Source organism: Clinocottus analis, unplaced genomic scaffold (assembly GCF_023055335.1).
Source record: "Clinocottus analis isolate CAN_PGR_092001 unplaced genomic scaffold, fCliAna1.0.p SCAF_30, whole genome shotgun sequence".
Classification (NCBI taxonomy): domain Eukaryota; kingdom Metazoa; phylum Chordata; class Actinopteri; order Perciformes; family Cottidae; genus Clinocottus; species Clinocottus analis.
In genome coordinates this window covers 658,845-676,226 of record NW_027176043.1, presented here as the reverse complement: position 1 = coordinate 676,226, position 17,382 = coordinate 658,845, and the positions used below count along the sequence as shown (strand labels likewise).

Sequence of the window (17,382 nt, the reverse complement as noted above, 5' to 3'; positions counted from 1 at the left end):
AGAAATATACAAGTTCTTCTTCTGTAAGATTTCTTTAAATTTCATGATTTAGGCAATTATGACCTACAAGTGTTATGCACACAAGTAAATGTTTGATAATGGTTTTCAATTAAACAATGCTGAATACAGATTTTTGTGTTTGTCAGACTGTACCAACATGTTCTTATTAGACTAACAGAGCGTTGATAATACAAACTCAATTGTTATGCACTTCTAGCCATGTTGTGGCTACAAGTGTGTAACTTGGGGTAATTGTAAATATTTTTTTCTTACAAAAATAGATTGTTCCTTTTTTAATATGTAATTCCACCTCATCAGCGAATTTGGAATATGGGTGTCACCAGCACATTTCGGCTATATCACATACATCAAAATGCCATGTTTTTCTCTCTCTTTATCTTATCGCTGGTGCAGATCCTGTCTCTGACACTGCCGTTTGCAACTGCAGAAGTTCATCATCTCACCTTGATAATACCCTTCATGCGCAGAACAGGAACAAAATAGAATGGGATTATTGATAACTGATCTAGGCCATTAAAAGGGCGGATTGGGGCTGTGGTAGTCCTAAAGGCAGTGAGAGTTTGTGCAGCTCCCACTTCCCACATTGCTTGTGTACTATATTTAAATAATGAAATCTCAAATCAGCACTATTTGTATGACTTCTGATATGGGCGAGGCTACTAACTCGTAGCATTAGCATGTTTAACTTGTAGCAGACCAATAAAGTAAATATAAACATGTGTGGCGACTGGCTTTACAGACAATGTTTTTAGCCCATTTGTTTCATAAAATATACTCCAGACAGCGAGTAAGGCTACATACATATTCAAACAAGAAGAGGGTCAAAACATTATTGTTTGGCATACAATAACATACCAACAGTGTACAGTATTACACTGTGTGGTATCTCAGTGAGCTCTTTTCTGATGAAAGGACATTTAAATGCTATTCTGAGTTCCGAACTAGGAATGAAATATTTTACAGACTTAAAGACGTTGACTGAATGTTCCCTTTTAGACATATTTCACCGGGATGGGGTTTCTAGGCTCTAACATGACGGCATGATAGTATCCGCACAATGCAGATGATGAAATAAAAAAAATACTATTAAATACAAGTGAAAGTGGTGTACATATGAACATTCAATTAGCGTCTTCAAATAGTAATTTTTCACATTCATCACAAATACCACATCATCCTTACATCACCTTCCCTGGTGTGGATGCCATCTACACTCCAGCCCTTTAGGGGGCACTAACAGCAGTAGGTGGGATGGTAACCACGCTTTAACAAAGAGAAGCTGCCGAGGCTGACCAATCACTATCCAGCAGGAAGTCCTCACATTGAGCAAAAAAAAAACAACAACAACAAAAAAACAACAATAAATCAATGGGGAGGAGGTATTCGGTAAAATATGTTTTGGTACACATTGCACTTGTCTGCTAACGTCGGAGAGGAGCCACTGGGATTCTACGTGAAATACATCAGTAGCGTCACTGTAGCGTTACTGTAGCACTACGGTAGCGTTACTTTAGCGTCACCTCTAGTATTACTGTAGCGTTACTGTACGGTCACCTGTTGCATTACTCTAGCGTTACTGTGAGGTCACCTGTAGCGTTACTCTAGCGTTACTGTAAGGTCACCTGTAGCGTTACTCTAGCGTTACTGTAGTGTCACCTGGAGCTTTACTGTAGTGTAGCGTCACTTCACTGTAGCTTCGTATCAACTTACTTCAGACCGAACCACTGGCTACATCCTGTCAATTTAATACGCCATCATACTGTTGGTTTGAGGTGCATATCTTGTACTGTAAGTTCCGATCAATACAAATTTGATTTTACATGTAATACATTCAACGTCCTTTCAATCAGTAACACATCCTGTCCGACTCTTTAACTTTTGATGTGGAAGAAACGTGTCACCTTTGGACCTTGCTGACAGACACTCAGTACCAGCTGACGTTATGCATTAGCGTAATGTATTAGCTGTAAAGTGGTGAATTGAAATATTTTTTCATATTTCCTCAAAGCTAATGAGATGGACGACGTGGTGACGCACAGGCGGGACGAACCTCAGACAGACTTTGTCTACTGTGGTGGAGCCATCACGGAGGTTCTGAAATGTGGCTCCTGTCAGTTACACTCTGGACACAAACTGCTTTTTCTCATCATTCCAGGCGAGTATACTCTGGAAGTACAATACAGGACAGGTCTTGCATTATGAGCTAATGTTTTGTAGAATTGCTCTTCACCAACATCTAGATTCAAGACCTTCAACATTGAGTTGATACGGTGCTTGCGTGGTTCATTCTGGTAAATAAAATTGCCACAAACTAACTAATGTGCAGAAACATTGGGGCTAGGTAGCATTTCTACTGCATGTAAAAGCATCATAAGTAGTTAGGTGCACATGTATAGTGCCATTAATGTAGCTGTCCCCACACTGCAGTTGATGTTGAACTTCAGTTTTTAACATTTTACTCTCTGATATGACGTTAACATTATCAGCATATGTTGAACTTTTGCTGTCTTCCGTACAGGTAACCCAGGTGTTGTTGGCTTCTACAGAACCTTCATACAAACACTTCACAGTATGTTTGACTACCACTACCCAGTGTGGGCTGTCAGCCACGCTGGCCACTGTGTACCACCGGACTCCATGGACATGGTGGAAGGTTCAGAATATTCTCAGAATCTTTTCATTTAATTTGAATTAGTTCATCACATATTATTTATAAATATGGAAGTGGTTTAAAAAAGAAATGTAGGTGACGTGAACATACAAAGTAAGTATAGAGTTATTTGAAAGATTCTGATTGTGAAGTTTTGATGTTTTTACTTTGTTCATACAGATGTCTCCTCGGCAGCAGAGCGTGACGTGTTTGGTCTGAACGGGCAGATTGAACACAAGCTGGCCTTCCTCAGGAGACATGTTCCCAGAGAAACCAGCCTGGTGCTGGTGGGACACTCCATTGGCTGCTACATTATTCTGGACATCATGAAGAGAAATCCTGAACTCAAGGTTAGTTGCACTAGCCAAGGTGGCGCCTTAAAATTATGTTAACACCTGTAGCTAGAACAGTCTTAAACAGAGCACTCTGTCAGATGCTGTTTTTTTCCATGCAGATTATCAAAGCCATAATGCTGTTTCCTACTATCGAGCGCATGGCGGAGACTCCTCAGGGGAAAGTCATGACTCCTGTGCTGTGTCATATGCGTTATGTGGCCTACCTGCCTCTCTTCCTGCTCTCTCTGCTGCCCGAGGGACTCAAAGCCAGCCTGATCAAACTGGTGTTTGGCAGCATCCGGTCTCTGGACCACACGGTAGTCCAACCTACTGTCGGTCTACTCAGTGGAGACTGTGCAGGTATTTGCTCTTTACGCTTGTCATGCTCATAATGTTCAGTGCTGGACCGACAGACAGGTTCTGCAAATAAAGAACAGCTCTTAGGCACAATTGAGCTTTGGTGTTCGCTAGTTTGACCAAGTTCTAAAACATTAACATTTGTGGGCAGCAGTTCCCTCCTACTATTATCATCTAACTTCATTATTAATACAGTAGGAGCTGTTCATTCATGGAGACATAAGATGCCTTCAAGAACACAGAGAGAGCGACTGACTGTGACAGTAAACAGAAAGTTGCAGTTGCTAACCTGATGGAAATGGAAAAAATAATTAATAATACAGTTTAATAAATGCACCTGCAGTCCATACATTTTGTTTGTTTTAATAGGCTTGTATATCATTTTGATGACAATTTCCCACTACCTCTTGTAAATTCTATCTGTGCAATGTTTGCTCTTCAAATGGGGAGATTTTTTGGTCCCTGCAAAACGGATTCCTTCAAATTCTGTGACTTCAGCACATCTAGCAGAATACATAATCAAAGAAGCCGAGACAGGGCTCTGGTTGTTTGACCAAATGTTGCACGTTATATTTTGCTTGCAATGTCATGCTCCGCGTTTGCTTAAGATGCAGATATTTGGTCAGAAAAATGTTGAGCTAAAACACAGTTTTATATACCAACCCATTAGTTTTACACACCACACACAATGTTGTCACAAATAGGAATCTACTTTATCGATACAAAGGCAAAACTTTGTAAATCATATTTTACAGAGATGTAAAAGTACAAGCCTGTGTGTCCATTCCTTTCAGGAAATCTGATGTAAAAGAAATTATGAAACCACTGTGATTTTCTTGTCTTTGTAGTTAATGCTATGTACATGGGGGGTCAGGAAATGAGGAAAGTTCTGGAAAGAGACAACATCACCATCAAGAAAAACCTTGAAAAGGTAGGAAAAGGCCTCGACATATGATATTTATCTGTACTTCATAGCACAAAGTGAATATTTGATAACATGAAAAAAATGAGACATAAAGATAACATGCTGGCTCCAATGATCAGTTCATCATACACATCTTCATAACATAATTATATATATATATTCACATATTCTTCTTAGCTGTTATTGTGTATCAGAAGTAAACTGTCTGTGTTCCTATCTCCAGCTTCTATTTTATTATGGAGCTTCAGACCACTGGTGCCCTGTTCAGTATTATCATGACATCAAGCAGGACTTCCCACATGGACATGTCAGACTGTGTGAGAACGGGTTCCGCCACGCCTTTGTCCTGGATGCAGGAAAAGAAGTTGCCCAAATGGTATTTGAATGGATCAGTGGAGATTTAAGGACATGAGTTCATGGTTGGCTTTCTCTCTGCTCCTCCGACATGCTGACTGCTGACCAGGAGCTTTCTGATCAGCACAGATTATGAAATTGAACTGAGAATGCAAGCTCGGGGCTGAAATAATGTCAAATATTATTGTTTCTTTGATATAATTAAATAAATAAATAATAATTTAAAAAAACATGCCTCTGTTGACTTATACATAGAACTTCTGTTTCAAGATGTACTTCAAATGTAATATGAAGTTATTAAAACAAATGTTTACTTATACAGAACACATACAAACGTGAGATGTGTTGAATATTTAACTTCAGACTTAAAAAAATATATTTTGAAAAACAAACTACAGAAAAGGCGTTTCATTACAGTTTGAAATGTGACACATTATTCTTGTATGGAGTAAAATGTTTAGTGTGTATTACACGGTTTAAATTCTAAATTTAATTTTATAATAATGTTCTTGCACTGTTTGGAGTGCATTCACACCTGCTGAGATCTCCAAACCTCCACATATCAAAGATAAAGATTGCTATCTGATTACGTTACCTGTCGATAGATGTCAGGTGTATATGAGGTATAAGACAATACATCAGTTAAGTCTCTTAACTTCCTCCACTTAAACCTTGACCGACACCACTCAGAACCTTGATATCATCTTTGACCAGGATGTGACTTTTGACCATCATGTCACTAAACTAGTTCATTCTAGCTTTCTTAAACTGAGAGAAATATCTTAGCAAGACTTGCTCTGCGTAGCTGGATTAGAAAGCAAGACGCACGGACAGGCATTAACCTTGAGTCGTTAGGGTCAGGAGAGCTCATTGGTCAGGACGTAAAACCTGAACACAGCAGGTCAGTGGTACCTCAGCCAGCAGGACGCCTGGCCAATCCTAGCGCTTGAAGCTACACAGGGTGGGTCTAGCCAAAAAAAAGCAGTGGAAATCGTAATGACAGGTCAGCCACTCATCCCTCCATTGGCCTGTAAGATTCAGAATAAGAACAATATTCTGTTCATTACACATAAGGCTCTGCATGACCTTGCCACTAGTTACATTTCTGATCTCCTCGTCCCTCGCTCTCCTCATGACCACTTAGATCCTCACAGCTCAGCCTTTTATCCACCCATGAAGATGACAAGTGATCCGCCCTTTAGCGCCAATCCTCTAGAACCGCAGTCCCCCACCACCAACAGAAAGAACAAATTAAAATCATTTTGTTTGATTATCAAGGTCGAAAAGATGTTTTTTTTTTTTTTTTTTAAACTGGATTACAGGATACATCCGTCTGAGCCTCTGGACACATGACAAGAGGTCACGTGATACGTTACCCCAAAAATGAAACCCACAATCTAGCAAAAATGAGTGAGTGGCTGTGGCTTTAAAAGTCTGTTTCAGACAATAACTCTACCGGTGTTCTGGATTATTAATGACAATATCCTGAGATCACCCAAAAAGCTCTGAAAACCTGCTTCCATTTACAACATCCTGTCTTTGTGACATAAAGGTTTAAGTTACGGAATAGACTGGACATAAAGTTTTTAGTTACGGAGTAAACTGGAAATAAAGGTTTAAGTTATGGAGCTGGGACCAGCTTGTAGAGAAACAAGCTCAGGGCTCCCAGTAATTTTATGCACTTCATAATTGTCTCCATGCCGGTCGTATCACTTTACTACATCATATTTATCACTCACACCGAGAAGGCCTGTCCGTGAAAATATTTTCTTACATGAAACCGGTCCGTGGTGGAAAAAAGGTTGCGGACCGCTGGCCTAAAATCCTCTCCAGTCACATCGATCATCCTCTTGTAAGAGTTGCTGAATCTTTGGACAGTCTAAACCTGACATCTTATCCCTGCCATGTCGGTTGCACTTTGGTCTGGCTCTTACTGTGGTGTTTTATATTGCATCTATTTTTACTTCATTTAGTCATTTTGGTAACTGTAAAAAGAGCCACATAAATAAAGCTTTATTTCCTTCCATCTTTATACTCACAACTTATTTTAGCAGCCGTAAAAAATCAAAACTGATAATGCATACATTTAGACAATCTACTTCAGAAAGCAATCTTTAAATTTTTAACTTGTGAATTTGTGTGTACATGTCGCAGAACCCGGCGTTCTCAATGACATCTGCACACCGTCAATGGAGCCAACAGTTCCAAATCAAATGACTCGGCCAAATAGCGTATTTGGTGAGGAATTATTTGTTAACAATAACTATGGGACGTCTGTGACCACATCATTACTTCAGTCTGGTCCTCAGCAGTGAAATAAAATCAGTGGGACTGAAGTCACTTCATAACATTTTACTTGCTGAATGTAAGTAAGCAGACAGATTGAATGGACCAGTACTTAGTTTTAAGAGCACATCTGAAGGTGCCATGTAATAAAATACCACTCCAAATAAAGACGCTGGTGTCGGATGCAAATGTCCCCAAGTGAGACTCACAACAGGTGGTCCGTGTCATGTCTCTACAGTATCAACACAGTCACAGCTCCTCCTCTTCCTGCTCTTCGCACTGTCTCCGTCTGTCTGGTCTGCATCAGTTCTTTGGTGAGACGAGGGGGTTTCTGGGAAGCTCTGTCCAGGTCCCAGCACCTGCCTGACCGTCACATTCACCCTGGAGTTGTGGGTGTACCTGGAGCACACGGCCCAGTCCTGTTCCGACAGCGGCTCCACCACAGAGTCGTGTAGGGATGAGGCCGGGCCGCAGCCGGAAACCTCCAATGCTGGATGACCCTGGGGTGCTGCAACGATGCGTGGGACCGCATGGTAAAGGAGGCGGCTCTGTCCCGACATCACCATCACGTCTCCGCTGTGCATGTACATGGCAGTGGGGGGGTCCTGTCTGCGGGTGCCTCCCAAAAGGAAAATAGCCGACTTTCCAAAACTATCAGAAAAAGACAACAAGATGCCCAGTGAGCGTGTTAAGAGTATTTTCTGTACTTATCCTGGCAATGAAGACCTTTTCTGCCCCAGATTGCAACATCCTGAACTACTATTTCAAATAATAAATAAAACATAACAAAACAACAGTGTGAAACCCTCCATGTAGGAGAAGTTCTTCCTGTCAGCAGTTTTTGCTCTCTCCTCTCACCTGAAGGACAGCAGCGGTCGGCTGTGATCTAGTTCCGATTCATCAACGTGGATTCCCAGAGAGGAGTCAGATCGGTAGTAGTTGAGGATTCCAGCCTCGGCGTTGAAGCCCGGGAACCCACAGGCTGATGTTATTTGGAAGGACAGCGAGTGGAGATCAGCTGGGAAAGGAGTGTAGTGGCTAGCAGAGTAAGTCTGTGAATGGGAACAACAAAGGAAACAGAATGACAAAAAATGTTTTCACAGATTGAGACCATTTTGTCACATCATCTTTTACAAACGTGTCCCTCTTATTCTAACAACTACAAGATATTTGGCCACAAAAACATACTTAAATTTGCCACAGTTTATGTGTCCAGATACTCCTCATGGCCTTTATCACATTCACCTTCACAATATGCATTAAGAATTAAAGAGTACAGCACCACTGTACAGGATGAAGCTGACTTTAAAAGCCTTTGTTCCTTCCATTTCACTCTATTCTCTTTTTTTATTCTGAATGTCAGTATTACAGACAGATGAGATAGAAATTTAAAGAAATGCAACAGAAGTCCTGGGTCATTGTCAAGGTCAAATCACCACTTTGTTAAGTGCACCTGCTTCTTGATGTAGAAGCTATGAACACTGGAACATGAGTGTGGGGGGGAACTTTCTTCTGATTGACTGTGTGCTACATCCCAATCATCACTGTCTCTCGCAATAGCCTTCAATCGTTCACTAGAAAGTATGGCATACCCTCACATTCTCATAAAAAGATTGTTTGAGAGTCATAGGAATTAGAATTTTTTGATAAAATGGTCAAATATAAATAATGTAGTGATGATCAGAATACTAGTCTTCTTTTCAGCGCTTAGATGTCCACATTAATCAAACCCTCCCACAGAGTCCTCTCACAAAGCAGGCGAGTGTTTACCTTGGTCTCCCAGTCGTAGTGATACCCCAGAGTGACCCAGCGCAGCCGGTCAAGCAGAGTCTTTGATTGTGTTCGAGACGGAGGACAACTGTGAGGATCAAACATGTCACATGACGAGGCAGCCACCCATTTAGTATTGCACTCCGATGACATTGTCTGCCATGTGGTGGACAGATTAATTGCTGCAACACAAGCAAAGATATCCTTTCCTATTCCGTGCATTCCCTTCCCTTGTTGAATACACAGAAGGCTTCTGTCACTGTAGGTGTGCAGTAATACACCTACAGTAACAGAAGCCTTTTGTGTGCACATTCTTTGAAGCACGTGGAGTTCCCTTTTAAGACAACCTGAGCATTTGTGCATGAGGAATTTGGGTCTCTTTGTTCTGCAATGAAAAGACAAATGGTGTTTGTCCTTATTTACTAAAGGAATGCACTGGGACTGTGCGCTGGTGAAATTTCACAAGCTTTTCTTGGTCTTTTGCTCCACGAAACCAAACACAACAGTTTTTTCCCCTACCATTATATTAGGGGGCGGGGTGCCCCCCTGAAATAACTCCCCGCGCCCCTGTAATTTTCTCTAAAGCGCCAGATCACAATAGGTCATTTACGGTTCTCTTTCCTATAGAACAGATCTACTCCTTGTTCAGTTATTAAACAAACTAAAGGCCGTATTTTATTGATACACGACAGTTTGTCATTTCTGTCTCTACGTGTCGCGCGTAAACACCTCTCCTCTGCGCTGCTCTCTGTATCGCGCACGCCGTTGTTCCGTACCGATGCGCAGACACGTGAGCGCACACAGGTGAGCGCTGAGCACCAAGCAGCGGACAGAGAGCCTAGAAAAATGTCGCGTGAAAAGCAGACGACTATATCTGCGTTTTAAACGCTCCCAGGTTGAAGATGGCAACAGTAGCCCTCCTACAAGGAGGAGCCGGAGCAGCTCTCTGAACCCGGAGAAATGCCTGTACTTTCGGGTAAATTTTCACAGATTACCGGTTAACAGATTGCGCTGCGCATGCGCGATTTGGCGATTTGGGGCGTTTTGCCAAAAGCCAATCTCCGCAAAGTCTCCGTGAAGTCGTCTTTTCTGCTGTTCCGTCTCTCAAAACCGGAAAAAGATCTCACTTCAATATGGAGAGTGAACTGAGAGCAGCCGTATCAAGTCTACAACCGCGTTTTATAAATATGTGTAGAGGAAAGCAGCTCACTGAGGCACTAATACTGATACGACCTGATGCTCACATATCTGCACTCATTCTGTTTTGTTCTACAATTTGATTTTAGTTTTCCACAATGAGCTATTTAGTATTAAGTACATATGTATTTTTTTGCCCAGATAGAACTTTATTTTCATTGTTTTAAGTGATTGCAATTTCTTTTCTTTATTTTTTGTGATAATTTGGTTAAATTGGAAGTTATTGTTATTGTCCTTTATTCTGTTATTTATAAAAGCACAGATCGAGTCACAAAATGATGTTATTTACAGAAAAAGTAATGCTTTTGGTGTTTGTGTCATCGTCTGTGTCGTCGAGGTCGCCCCTCCCTCCCCTCCCCAGGGGAAACACTGCACAAGAAACATGTCGATGCAAATACACCTGTGACCATCATTGCTGATGTTGACAGCAGGCTGATAATGAAACGGTAGCATCAAGTGAACTGAAGCTGTAGAAACTAGAACTGGACCAAGGCCTACAGGGACAATGTTACATCAGGCAGATTTCCCTCCTGCTAGCTTCGAATCTACATAAGAAGATCAGAATCAATGTTAACTCTCAGTACGGAAGATATGAACTTAGCACATGAACTGGAAGCAGAGGGAAACTAAAAGTCCAGCTCGATCAAAAGAGAAAAATAAATAGGCCCGAGTTAGGCAAGCACTTTCTCCCTGCTTCTACCTAAAATCCTTTAACCTGGCACAACAACAGTTAACTGGGTTAGTCAGGAATAGCTCACCTGAGGCCATGAACACTCTTGTCCCAAATGTCCTGGGTCTCAGAGGGAGACATGTGCATGTCCAGGTTGCAGACGTTGGGCTTCTGAGGGTAGGTCTTCAGACACTGTCTGACCCAGAAGGGTTTGGAGCCCAGTAGGAATGGGTTGGAGATGAACATGAACCCTGCCCAACACAAAGCAATACTGTACTGGGTCAAAGTGAACTCGTTCTCATACATGTTGTCTCACTGGAGCGCTGTGGTGGGATATCAGAATGACAAAAGATGCTGAAAGGAAAAGCTGAATAAATAAGTGGGGGCTCTTGGTGAAACTAAATCTTACTTTATGTTGCATTTTCTTTACATCTGTATTTTTATCCAAGAAAATATTGGGTTTAGTTTAGGTGTCAGAGTGTGTTGAACTCTTGGTATTTGAGTCTGACCCTGCATTCACCTGGGTAGCCCTGCAGGCCGAAGGCTCTCCAGTCTCTGACCGGCTGTAAGCCGACCCTGGCAGTCTCCTCGTCACTCACTCCACTCGGATCCAGGATAGCCGGTATGACCTGTCAATCACAGAGACAAAGAGAGTAAAACACAGAAGGAACAAGCATTGCTTTGCTGCTACAAACTGTCTCTGTCAGGGATGTTCAAGGATTCATCCGTACAAGTACAAGTGCGGGTCCATCCGTGATGGTGATGTGTTGCATTATATATTAATTTAGAACTGTGTTTTTAAAATACACAAACACAGTTGACCTAAATCCACTCTTTTAAGTTTGCTATCTTTTCCAAACTTCATATATTAATCCTTCCTTACTTCCTATGCGTCTGCATTCTGCTTCTTCTTCTGCACCCACTAGTGTCAAAGACAAATTGGAATCCGTTCGTAATTCCAGGTTTGAGTTTTCTCAAGAGCTCATTTCTGTGGCGCATTGGTCCGCTGCTCTCACCTGGTCACTCTGCGCACTTCTGGAGAAGTCAATGACGTCACTGAAATCTGGCGGAGGGTTTCTTCTTTTGTAAAACTTGAATATTTTTCTAAACGCATCTTCGCCACTCTCCACCACGCAGGCTGCCATCTTGGCCATGACGTAATCTATTTTTCCTTTTAAGTTTGATGGCGGATGACATCCGACAAAAGGTGCATTACCGCCACCTACTGCATTGAAGTGTAGATTTTATTTTATTTTTTGTAAAGGGAGAGGTAGAGTTACCTACCCCTGAATAAAAAAATCAATACATTACAAATGAGTTGTATCAATTCGGTGCCCTAAATCCTTCCACTCAGTCCTGTTTCTTTCAGATATCGCAGTACCTTTCCTTCTCCCGAGGCCAATGCATCTTTTAATTGTATCTCCTCTGCCAGCTTCCTCTTCAACCTTGTTTCGCTCAATAATGAATTTCTAGCAATGATAAATGATATGCTCTACAGTTTCCTCTATATTTCAGTGCTCACATAGTCCAGTTGGGTGTGTACTTACTAGTTGGATTGTTTTGTTCAGCCTTCTGTGTCCAATTATCAATCTGGTTAATACATGTCCTTCTGTAGTGCTTCCTCTGGATGTCCTCCCTTTCGCAACTTCCTTCTGAATAGCATACATATGTCTTCCTGTGTCTCCTGCTGTTCTGTCATTCCTTGATTGTTTCTTTTGAAACAATCAAGGAATTGATTGTTTCTTTTGAAACAATCAAGCAGACTTCTGAGGATAATTTGGGATTTGGGATTTTGGGCAAAACAACATTAATTAATTATGATATATTAAGTCATAATTATGAGATGTGAAGACCTAATTATGATATACTCACTCATAATTATGAGATGCTATGTCATTTTTTGAGTAGGTTTCTCATTATAATGACCAAAAGATGTGAGCAAACTTCTATATTTGATATTCTCACTCTGGTGTTGTACTGCAGCTTTAGCCCTCATTCTTTTATTTGACCTCAGCTACAAAAGCTTTGATGGAAGAGTTCAACTGGACAAGCTCTTCAGTTTGAGTCAACAGAGTTGTTTATGTCGTTGATAAAGTAATACTATGAACCAAGTTGTTTATGTTGTTAATTCAGTAATACTATGAACCACGTTGTTTATGTTGTTTATGTTGTTTATACAGTAACACTTTAAACCAGGTTGTTCATGTCCACGACACTGTAAGAACACAGACAAAGTATTTATCTTTTTTAAACTGTTAATTAAAAAAAAAAGTTGTGAGATGGGATTGTCTGGCGGAAGATCCTATCCTACAGGTGTTCAACTTCCACCTCCAGAAGAACTTTTCCCACATCCCGAGCGAGGTTCCACATGGTGTTCCTCACTCGGTACTGTAGGTGGCGCCATGCACCCTTAACATCGCTTTGAAGCCCACTCTTCAGTGAAAGAAGAAGAACACAAACGCGAAACATGGCGGCATCGTCACGGAAAGCGTTCGAGCTCTTCGTGTCTAAAATACCATGGACTACAGCCGGCAGTAAGTCTATGACATGGTTCAGATAAATATTACTATTTAATGGTAGCGTTATACGTCAGCCACTTTGTGTCCATGGTTGTGTCAACTGAACTAGATAGCGAGGTTAGCCGCATGAGACGGGAATGGAGGGGGTCGCATAATGTGAGAAAATATAACTTACCAAAGTCTTTCTTGAAACACCGAGAGCCGCTTTTTAATTCGAAATGCGTCATACAGAATTTCCGGATGACTAGGTACCCTTGTAATAGTAGTGCAGCAGCTCTGTGAGTACACAGTTTAACCTTCATAAAGGTCCGTGAAGAACATAGTGTAACCTTCACGAAGGTAACTAGCGCAGAGAACTGACTGAATACACACGCGGCCATTCTGCTGCAGACTCCTCGCAGTTGAAGCACCATTATTTGTTTGAGTCAGACGTTGGAGTGAAACTCTCGGTTTGTGCTGGATAACATGGCGTGTCCCTGTTTGTTTTGCAGAAGAGATGAGGGAGTACTTTGGGCAGTTTGGCCAAGTGAAGAAGTGTCAAATTCCATTTGTAAGTTATTTGTAAGCATTAGAATGACTTAATTACTGTTTTTCGCCAAATCTGAAGATGCTTACATTGCTTGTTTATTTGTGTCACGCACCAGGATAAAGAAACAGGCTTTCACAGAGGCTTCTGCTGGGTGAGCTTTACAACAGAGGAAGGACTGAACAATGCCCTTCAGAAAGACCCACACATGCTGGAGGGAGCAAAGGTAAACAAACATGATGGATATCACACACCATAGAAGCTGACTTCGCTAAATAGTTTCACTTGGCACCATGAAACCATGTCAGTTTTATGTCTGACCTCCGACATTACAGATATGTTTAATAGTTCTGTTTGTGTCACATTGCTGCCTTCTATTTTGTATTCATTTCTACTTGTCATGATTAACTCTTGCGTTGATAGTCAAAGTTATGTTTGAACCAGTTTATGTTTACTTATACAGTGGTGTGGATCTTTCCATAGTATTTCCCTCTGTTGTTATTTGCTCTGGAAAGACATCAAAATTATAGGGTTGCTGTTCAAAGCGGTTAGGGGCACAGTGCCCCTAACCGCTAGGCTATTAAGTATGTTCTGAGACATCATACTAAACATGATACAGTTTAATTCTGAAAATATTCAAATTATCCTGTATGGATTTCCCTGTTTGTTTTCAGCTGCTGGTTCAGAGAAACAGACGTCCATTGCAGGGCAGAGGTCAAACAGAGACGGTGAACATGAATGAAGCTCTGTGATGCTGCTGTGTGGACGAGATTGACGTGCTATCAATATTGACCGACCCCAGTACACTGAGACTGTGTTTGCTCCCGGACATTTAGTATTACTCTAGTGTGTTCTTCTTTTCGTACACTTCAGTGGCTTTGAGCCTCACCATGATTGGCACTGTTTTATTGCGCTGTGCAGTAGTAGTAGTCGTTATTGTCAGTAATAGTGTTGTACTTTCTGTAAGTGTCCTGTCACACTCTACACATCAACAGTAAATAGAAGGTTAATGCTAATTTCATCATTCCCTGATCATTCATTCATCTCCAGTGTAAAGCAATAAAAAACAGTGTTGGGATCAATTTTGTGCTATGTTGCCTGGGAAACACTTTTACCGTCTTATTTTATTTAGTGGTTTGACTCAAGATCAAGTTTTGTTAATCCCCAGTGCACAACATACAAAATAAATACATTACAAAGAATAAATAATCAGAAAAGGCCATATGAAACATGTTTGACATCAGAAAGGTGTTCATTAAAACAATTGAACTGCTGCTAAAACCAAAGACCTTGTGAGTTGTTCAGTAGAACAATAAGTGCAGGATCTGAGTACTTCCTTCACTATTGCCTTTGGAGACTGCCAAAGTATGGGTAAAGCTGGGTAAATGCTTAGTAACCAGGGTGCAAAAACTGCTGCAGTGGTGTGGGAAGTATTATAGTCGGGAGGTCGACAGGCGGATCGGAGAGATACGGTGAGGAGATTGAAGAGGAGATTGAAGTTTTGCCGCTACTCCATGTCAAAAGAAGTCAGCTGAGGTGTTTCGGGCATCTCATCAGGATGTTTCTTGGATGCCTCTCATGGTTTACCAGGCTCGTCCAACTGGTAGGAGACCCCGGGGAAGACCCAAGACACGCTGGAGGGATTATATCTCCCGGCTGGCCTCAATCAAGTACTGCAGCTCAACCTTGTTCTCAAGTACTCTACTAGAGTAAATATACTTTGTTACAAATCACCACTAGCAAACAGACATTTAAATGTACATTTTAGAAAAAAAGATTGTTTTTTTTTGTCCTCGTTTACCTTTTGATGTCAAGGTTTTGATGAGAATCAGCAAATGTCATATAATCCGAGCTGCTAAGCATCATGGACAACACTCTCTCCATGAAGAGCTGATCAGGAGCATATATATATATATATATATATGTATGTATATATATATGTATATATATGTATATGTATATGTATATATATGTATATGTATATATATATGTATATATATATATATGTATATGTATGTATATGTATATGTATATATATATGTATATATATATATATATATATATATATATATATATATATATCTCGTATGTTAACATGTTATGTTTGATAACCTATTGAAATATCTTATATTGCCGTACGTCACAACATATATTACATTTAATCTTATAATATGTTATACTTACACTTGGTAAATTTGAAGCTTTAACACTACATGTTGTTCATGCACTAATGACGGGCTACCTGCCCATCAGGCACATCTCCTCTACCACTAGCATATTTTGCTTTGCAACATGTCTTGTATCATAATGTACATGATGTACATGAATGTTACATGATATGTTGCAGCAAAGTCCTGTCCCATTCATATTTACACCAGTTCAAGCCCTCAAAGCCTCTCACACTCAACCACTTTGCAGGTAATGTCAGTAAATCCCTGAGGGTTTAGGGGGAAATTGGGATTAGGCCTAAAATTTAACTCATAAGACAGAGCATGATGGGAAAACCCTGGATGCCGCTGAATCAAAGAGCTGATTGGCTCTTAGATTTGACAACAAACACCACGTTTTGTAGAAGATTCTTATTTCTGTGTAATTGTAATATGTATGGCTTGATTGTTGGCTTTTTGTCTCATGTTGTGCAATGAAGGTTTAATCTAAAACCATATATTGTTGAGTTCAAAAATATGAATCTAAATCAGATTTATTGCCCATGTGTGTGTACACATTCATGGAATTTGACTCCGGTTACGTGTTGCTCTCATCGTACATATATGCTCATATATATATATATATATATATATATATATATATATATATATATATATATATATATATATATATATATATATATATATATATATATATATATATTGAACAATGGGCAATGAATTTTGGATATAAGTGCAGAAAAATGGTAATAGTGCAGATGGGGGTGTCTGGTTATTGTTCATCGGGCCAGTGGAAATAAACTGTTCCTGTGTCCTGTGGTTTTAGCGTACAGTGCTCTGTAGCGCCCCGAAGTGGGATGGAGGTGAAACAGCTTGTGTCCAGGAGATGAGGAGTCTGCAGGGATATTTCCAGCTCGCTTCCTGACTGAACTTGTAGAACACAAATGAATAAATCCGGGCTGCACGGTGGTGTCGTGGTTCCAGTGCCGAACAAGTAGCCTACAACTCTAACAGGAAGTAACTGCTTCTTTGACTTCCTGTTTATTCTTTGAAGGCGGCTGAAAACCCGTTTTTCTCCATCTCCTTCTGCCGCTGGAGCTCATCTGAGCGACACTACCACAGAGTTCGCTGCGTGTGACGCGTTTGAAAAACGTCGTCGGGGACCGTGGTCGACTGGAGTGTAGTTTTAATCTATCACAAACAGCGGCCATGGAGGTAAATGCTGCTACTAAATTAGCGCATACAGCCTGGCCACATGGACGCCATGAAGGCGACCTCTCTTATGGCAAAGTATCGAGCCAGTGTTCGGAGCAAATCTGAAGTTAGCAGTCTTCGTATCTTTTGGCACTACGTTAACCAGAATCCTTCGCGTGTAGGTCATAACCTCTGAGGTCTGTCAGAAGGTAACGTGAAGACAACGCTCGTGCTCCCCGGACTGACCCGCTACCGCCGTCACACCGGTAAGCACGGCTTTCTCATGAAGATCTTGTGTGTGTGTGTGACATGCTTCTCCACGCGTGTTGCTAAACTAATCAGTCTGTGCATGTCTTGTTATACAAGTTGTTGTGTACCACATGATACCATGACGTAACGCTAACGTAAAG

At 41.0% G+C, this 17,382-nt stretch overlaps 4 protein-coding genes across 5 annotated transcripts in view; 3 read left to right on the top strand and 1 right to left on the bottom strand.

Annotated features, from left to right (window-relative positions):
• The first annotated feature begins 1,320 nt into the window (after positions 1 to 1,320).
• On the top strand, positions 1,321 to 4,892 carry ldah (lipid droplet associated hydrolase). Of its 2 annotated transcripts, none has more exons than XM_068595488.1 (7): positions 1,321 to 1,407; positions 2,030 to 2,176; positions 2,540 to 2,674; positions 2,852 to 3,021; positions 3,126 to 3,366; positions 4,212 to 4,294; positions 4,512 to 4,892. In XM_068595488.1, the coding sequence occupies exons 2-7, from the start codon at positions 2,038 to 2,040 to the stop codon at positions 4,698 to 4,700; spliced, it is 957 nt and encodes a 318-aa protein (XP_068451589.1). In that variant the 5' UTR covers positions 1,321 to 1,407; positions 2,030 to 2,037; the 3' UTR covers positions 4,701 to 4,892. The 2 variants fall into 2 exon arrangements, with proteins under 2 accessions (XP_068451589.1, XP_068451590.1); XM_068595489.1 differs by having other exon boundaries at positions 1,321 to 1,520.
• Positions 4,893 to 5,086: 194 nt separating this feature from the next.
• Positions 5,087 to 11,755, bottom strand: alkbh1 (alkB homolog 1, histone H2A dioxygenase). The gene is made up of 6 exons (XM_068595487.1): positions 11,582 to 11,755; positions 11,086 to 11,194; positions 10,654 to 10,816; positions 8,699 to 8,786; positions 7,787 to 7,980; positions 5,087 to 7,579 (listed from the first exon to the last, which is right to left on the bottom strand). The coding sequence occupies exons 1-6, from the start codon at positions 11,717 to 11,719 to the stop codon at positions 7,153 to 7,155; spliced, it is 1,119 nt and encodes a 372-aa protein (XP_068451588.1). The 5' UTR covers positions 11,720 to 11,755; the 3' UTR covers positions 5,087 to 7,152.
• Positions 11,756 to 13,014: 1,259 nt separating this feature from the next.
• On the top strand, positions 13,015 to 14,692 carry slirp (SRA stem-loop interacting RNA binding protein). The gene is made up of 4 exons (XM_068595498.1): positions 13,015 to 13,099; positions 13,576 to 13,634; positions 13,729 to 13,836; positions 14,285 to 14,692. The coding sequence occupies exons 1-4, from the start codon at positions 13,033 to 13,035 to the stop codon at positions 14,360 to 14,362; spliced, it is 312 nt and encodes a 103-aa protein (XP_068451599.1). The 5' UTR covers positions 13,015 to 13,032; the 3' UTR covers positions 14,363 to 14,692.
• Positions 14,693 to 16,709: 2,017 nt separating this feature from the next.
• adck1 (aarF domain containing kinase 1) overlaps positions 16,710 to 17,382 on the top strand; it is a 54,541-nt gene continuing 53,868 nt past the window's right edge. The window contains exons 1-2 of the mRNA XM_068595480.1: positions 16,710 to 16,993; positions 17,155 to 17,238. The gene's annotated coding sequence lies outside the window, so the exon portion shown is untranslated. The remainder of the gene's footprint in view (positions 16,994 to 17,154; positions 17,239 to 17,382) is intronic.

What these genes read in the sequence shown, in the direction of transcription:
- ldah (XM_068595488.1), top strand. Translation starts at nt 2,038, where the DNA reads ATGGACGACGTGGTGACGCACAGGCGGGACGAACCTCAGACAGACTTT. An exon ending in GCTTTTTCTCATCATTCCAG is followed by an intron (nt 2,177 to 2,539) that starts GCGAGTATACTC and finishes TCTTCCGTACAG; the next exon opens with GTAACCCAGGTGTTGTTGGC. An exon ending in TCAAGAAAAACCTTGAAAAG is followed by an intron (nt 4,295 to 4,511) that starts GTAGGAAAAGGC and finishes TCCTATCTCCAG; the next exon opens with CTTCTATTTTATTATGGAGC.
- alkbh1 (XM_068595487.1), bottom strand. Translation starts at nt 11,719, where the DNA reads ATGGCCAAGATGGCAGCCTGCGTGGTGGAGAGTGGCGAAGATGCGTTT. An exon ending in ACTACGACTGGGAGACCAAG is followed by an intron (nt 7,981 to 8,698) that starts GTAAACACTCGC and finishes TCCCATTCACAG; the next exon opens with ACTTACTCTGCTAGCCACTA. An exon ending in CGACCGCTGCTGTCCTTCAG is followed by an intron (nt 7,580 to 7,786) that starts GTGAGAGGAGAG and finishes TTTTTCTGATAG; the next exon opens with TTTTGGAAAGTCGGCTATTT.
- slirp (XM_068595498.1), top strand. Translation starts at nt 13,033, where the DNA reads ATGGCGGCATCGTCACGGAAAGCGTTCGAGCTCTTCGTGTCTAAAATA. An exon ending in AGAAGTGTCAAATTCCATTT is followed by an intron (nt 13,635 to 13,728) that starts GTAAGTTATTTG and finishes GTCACGCACCAG; the next exon opens with GATAAAGAAACAGGCTTTCA. An exon ending in ACATGCTGGAGGGAGCAAAG is followed by an intron (nt 13,837 to 14,284) that starts GTAAACAAACAT and finishes GTTTGTTTTCAG; the next exon opens with CTGCTGGTTCAGAGAAACAG.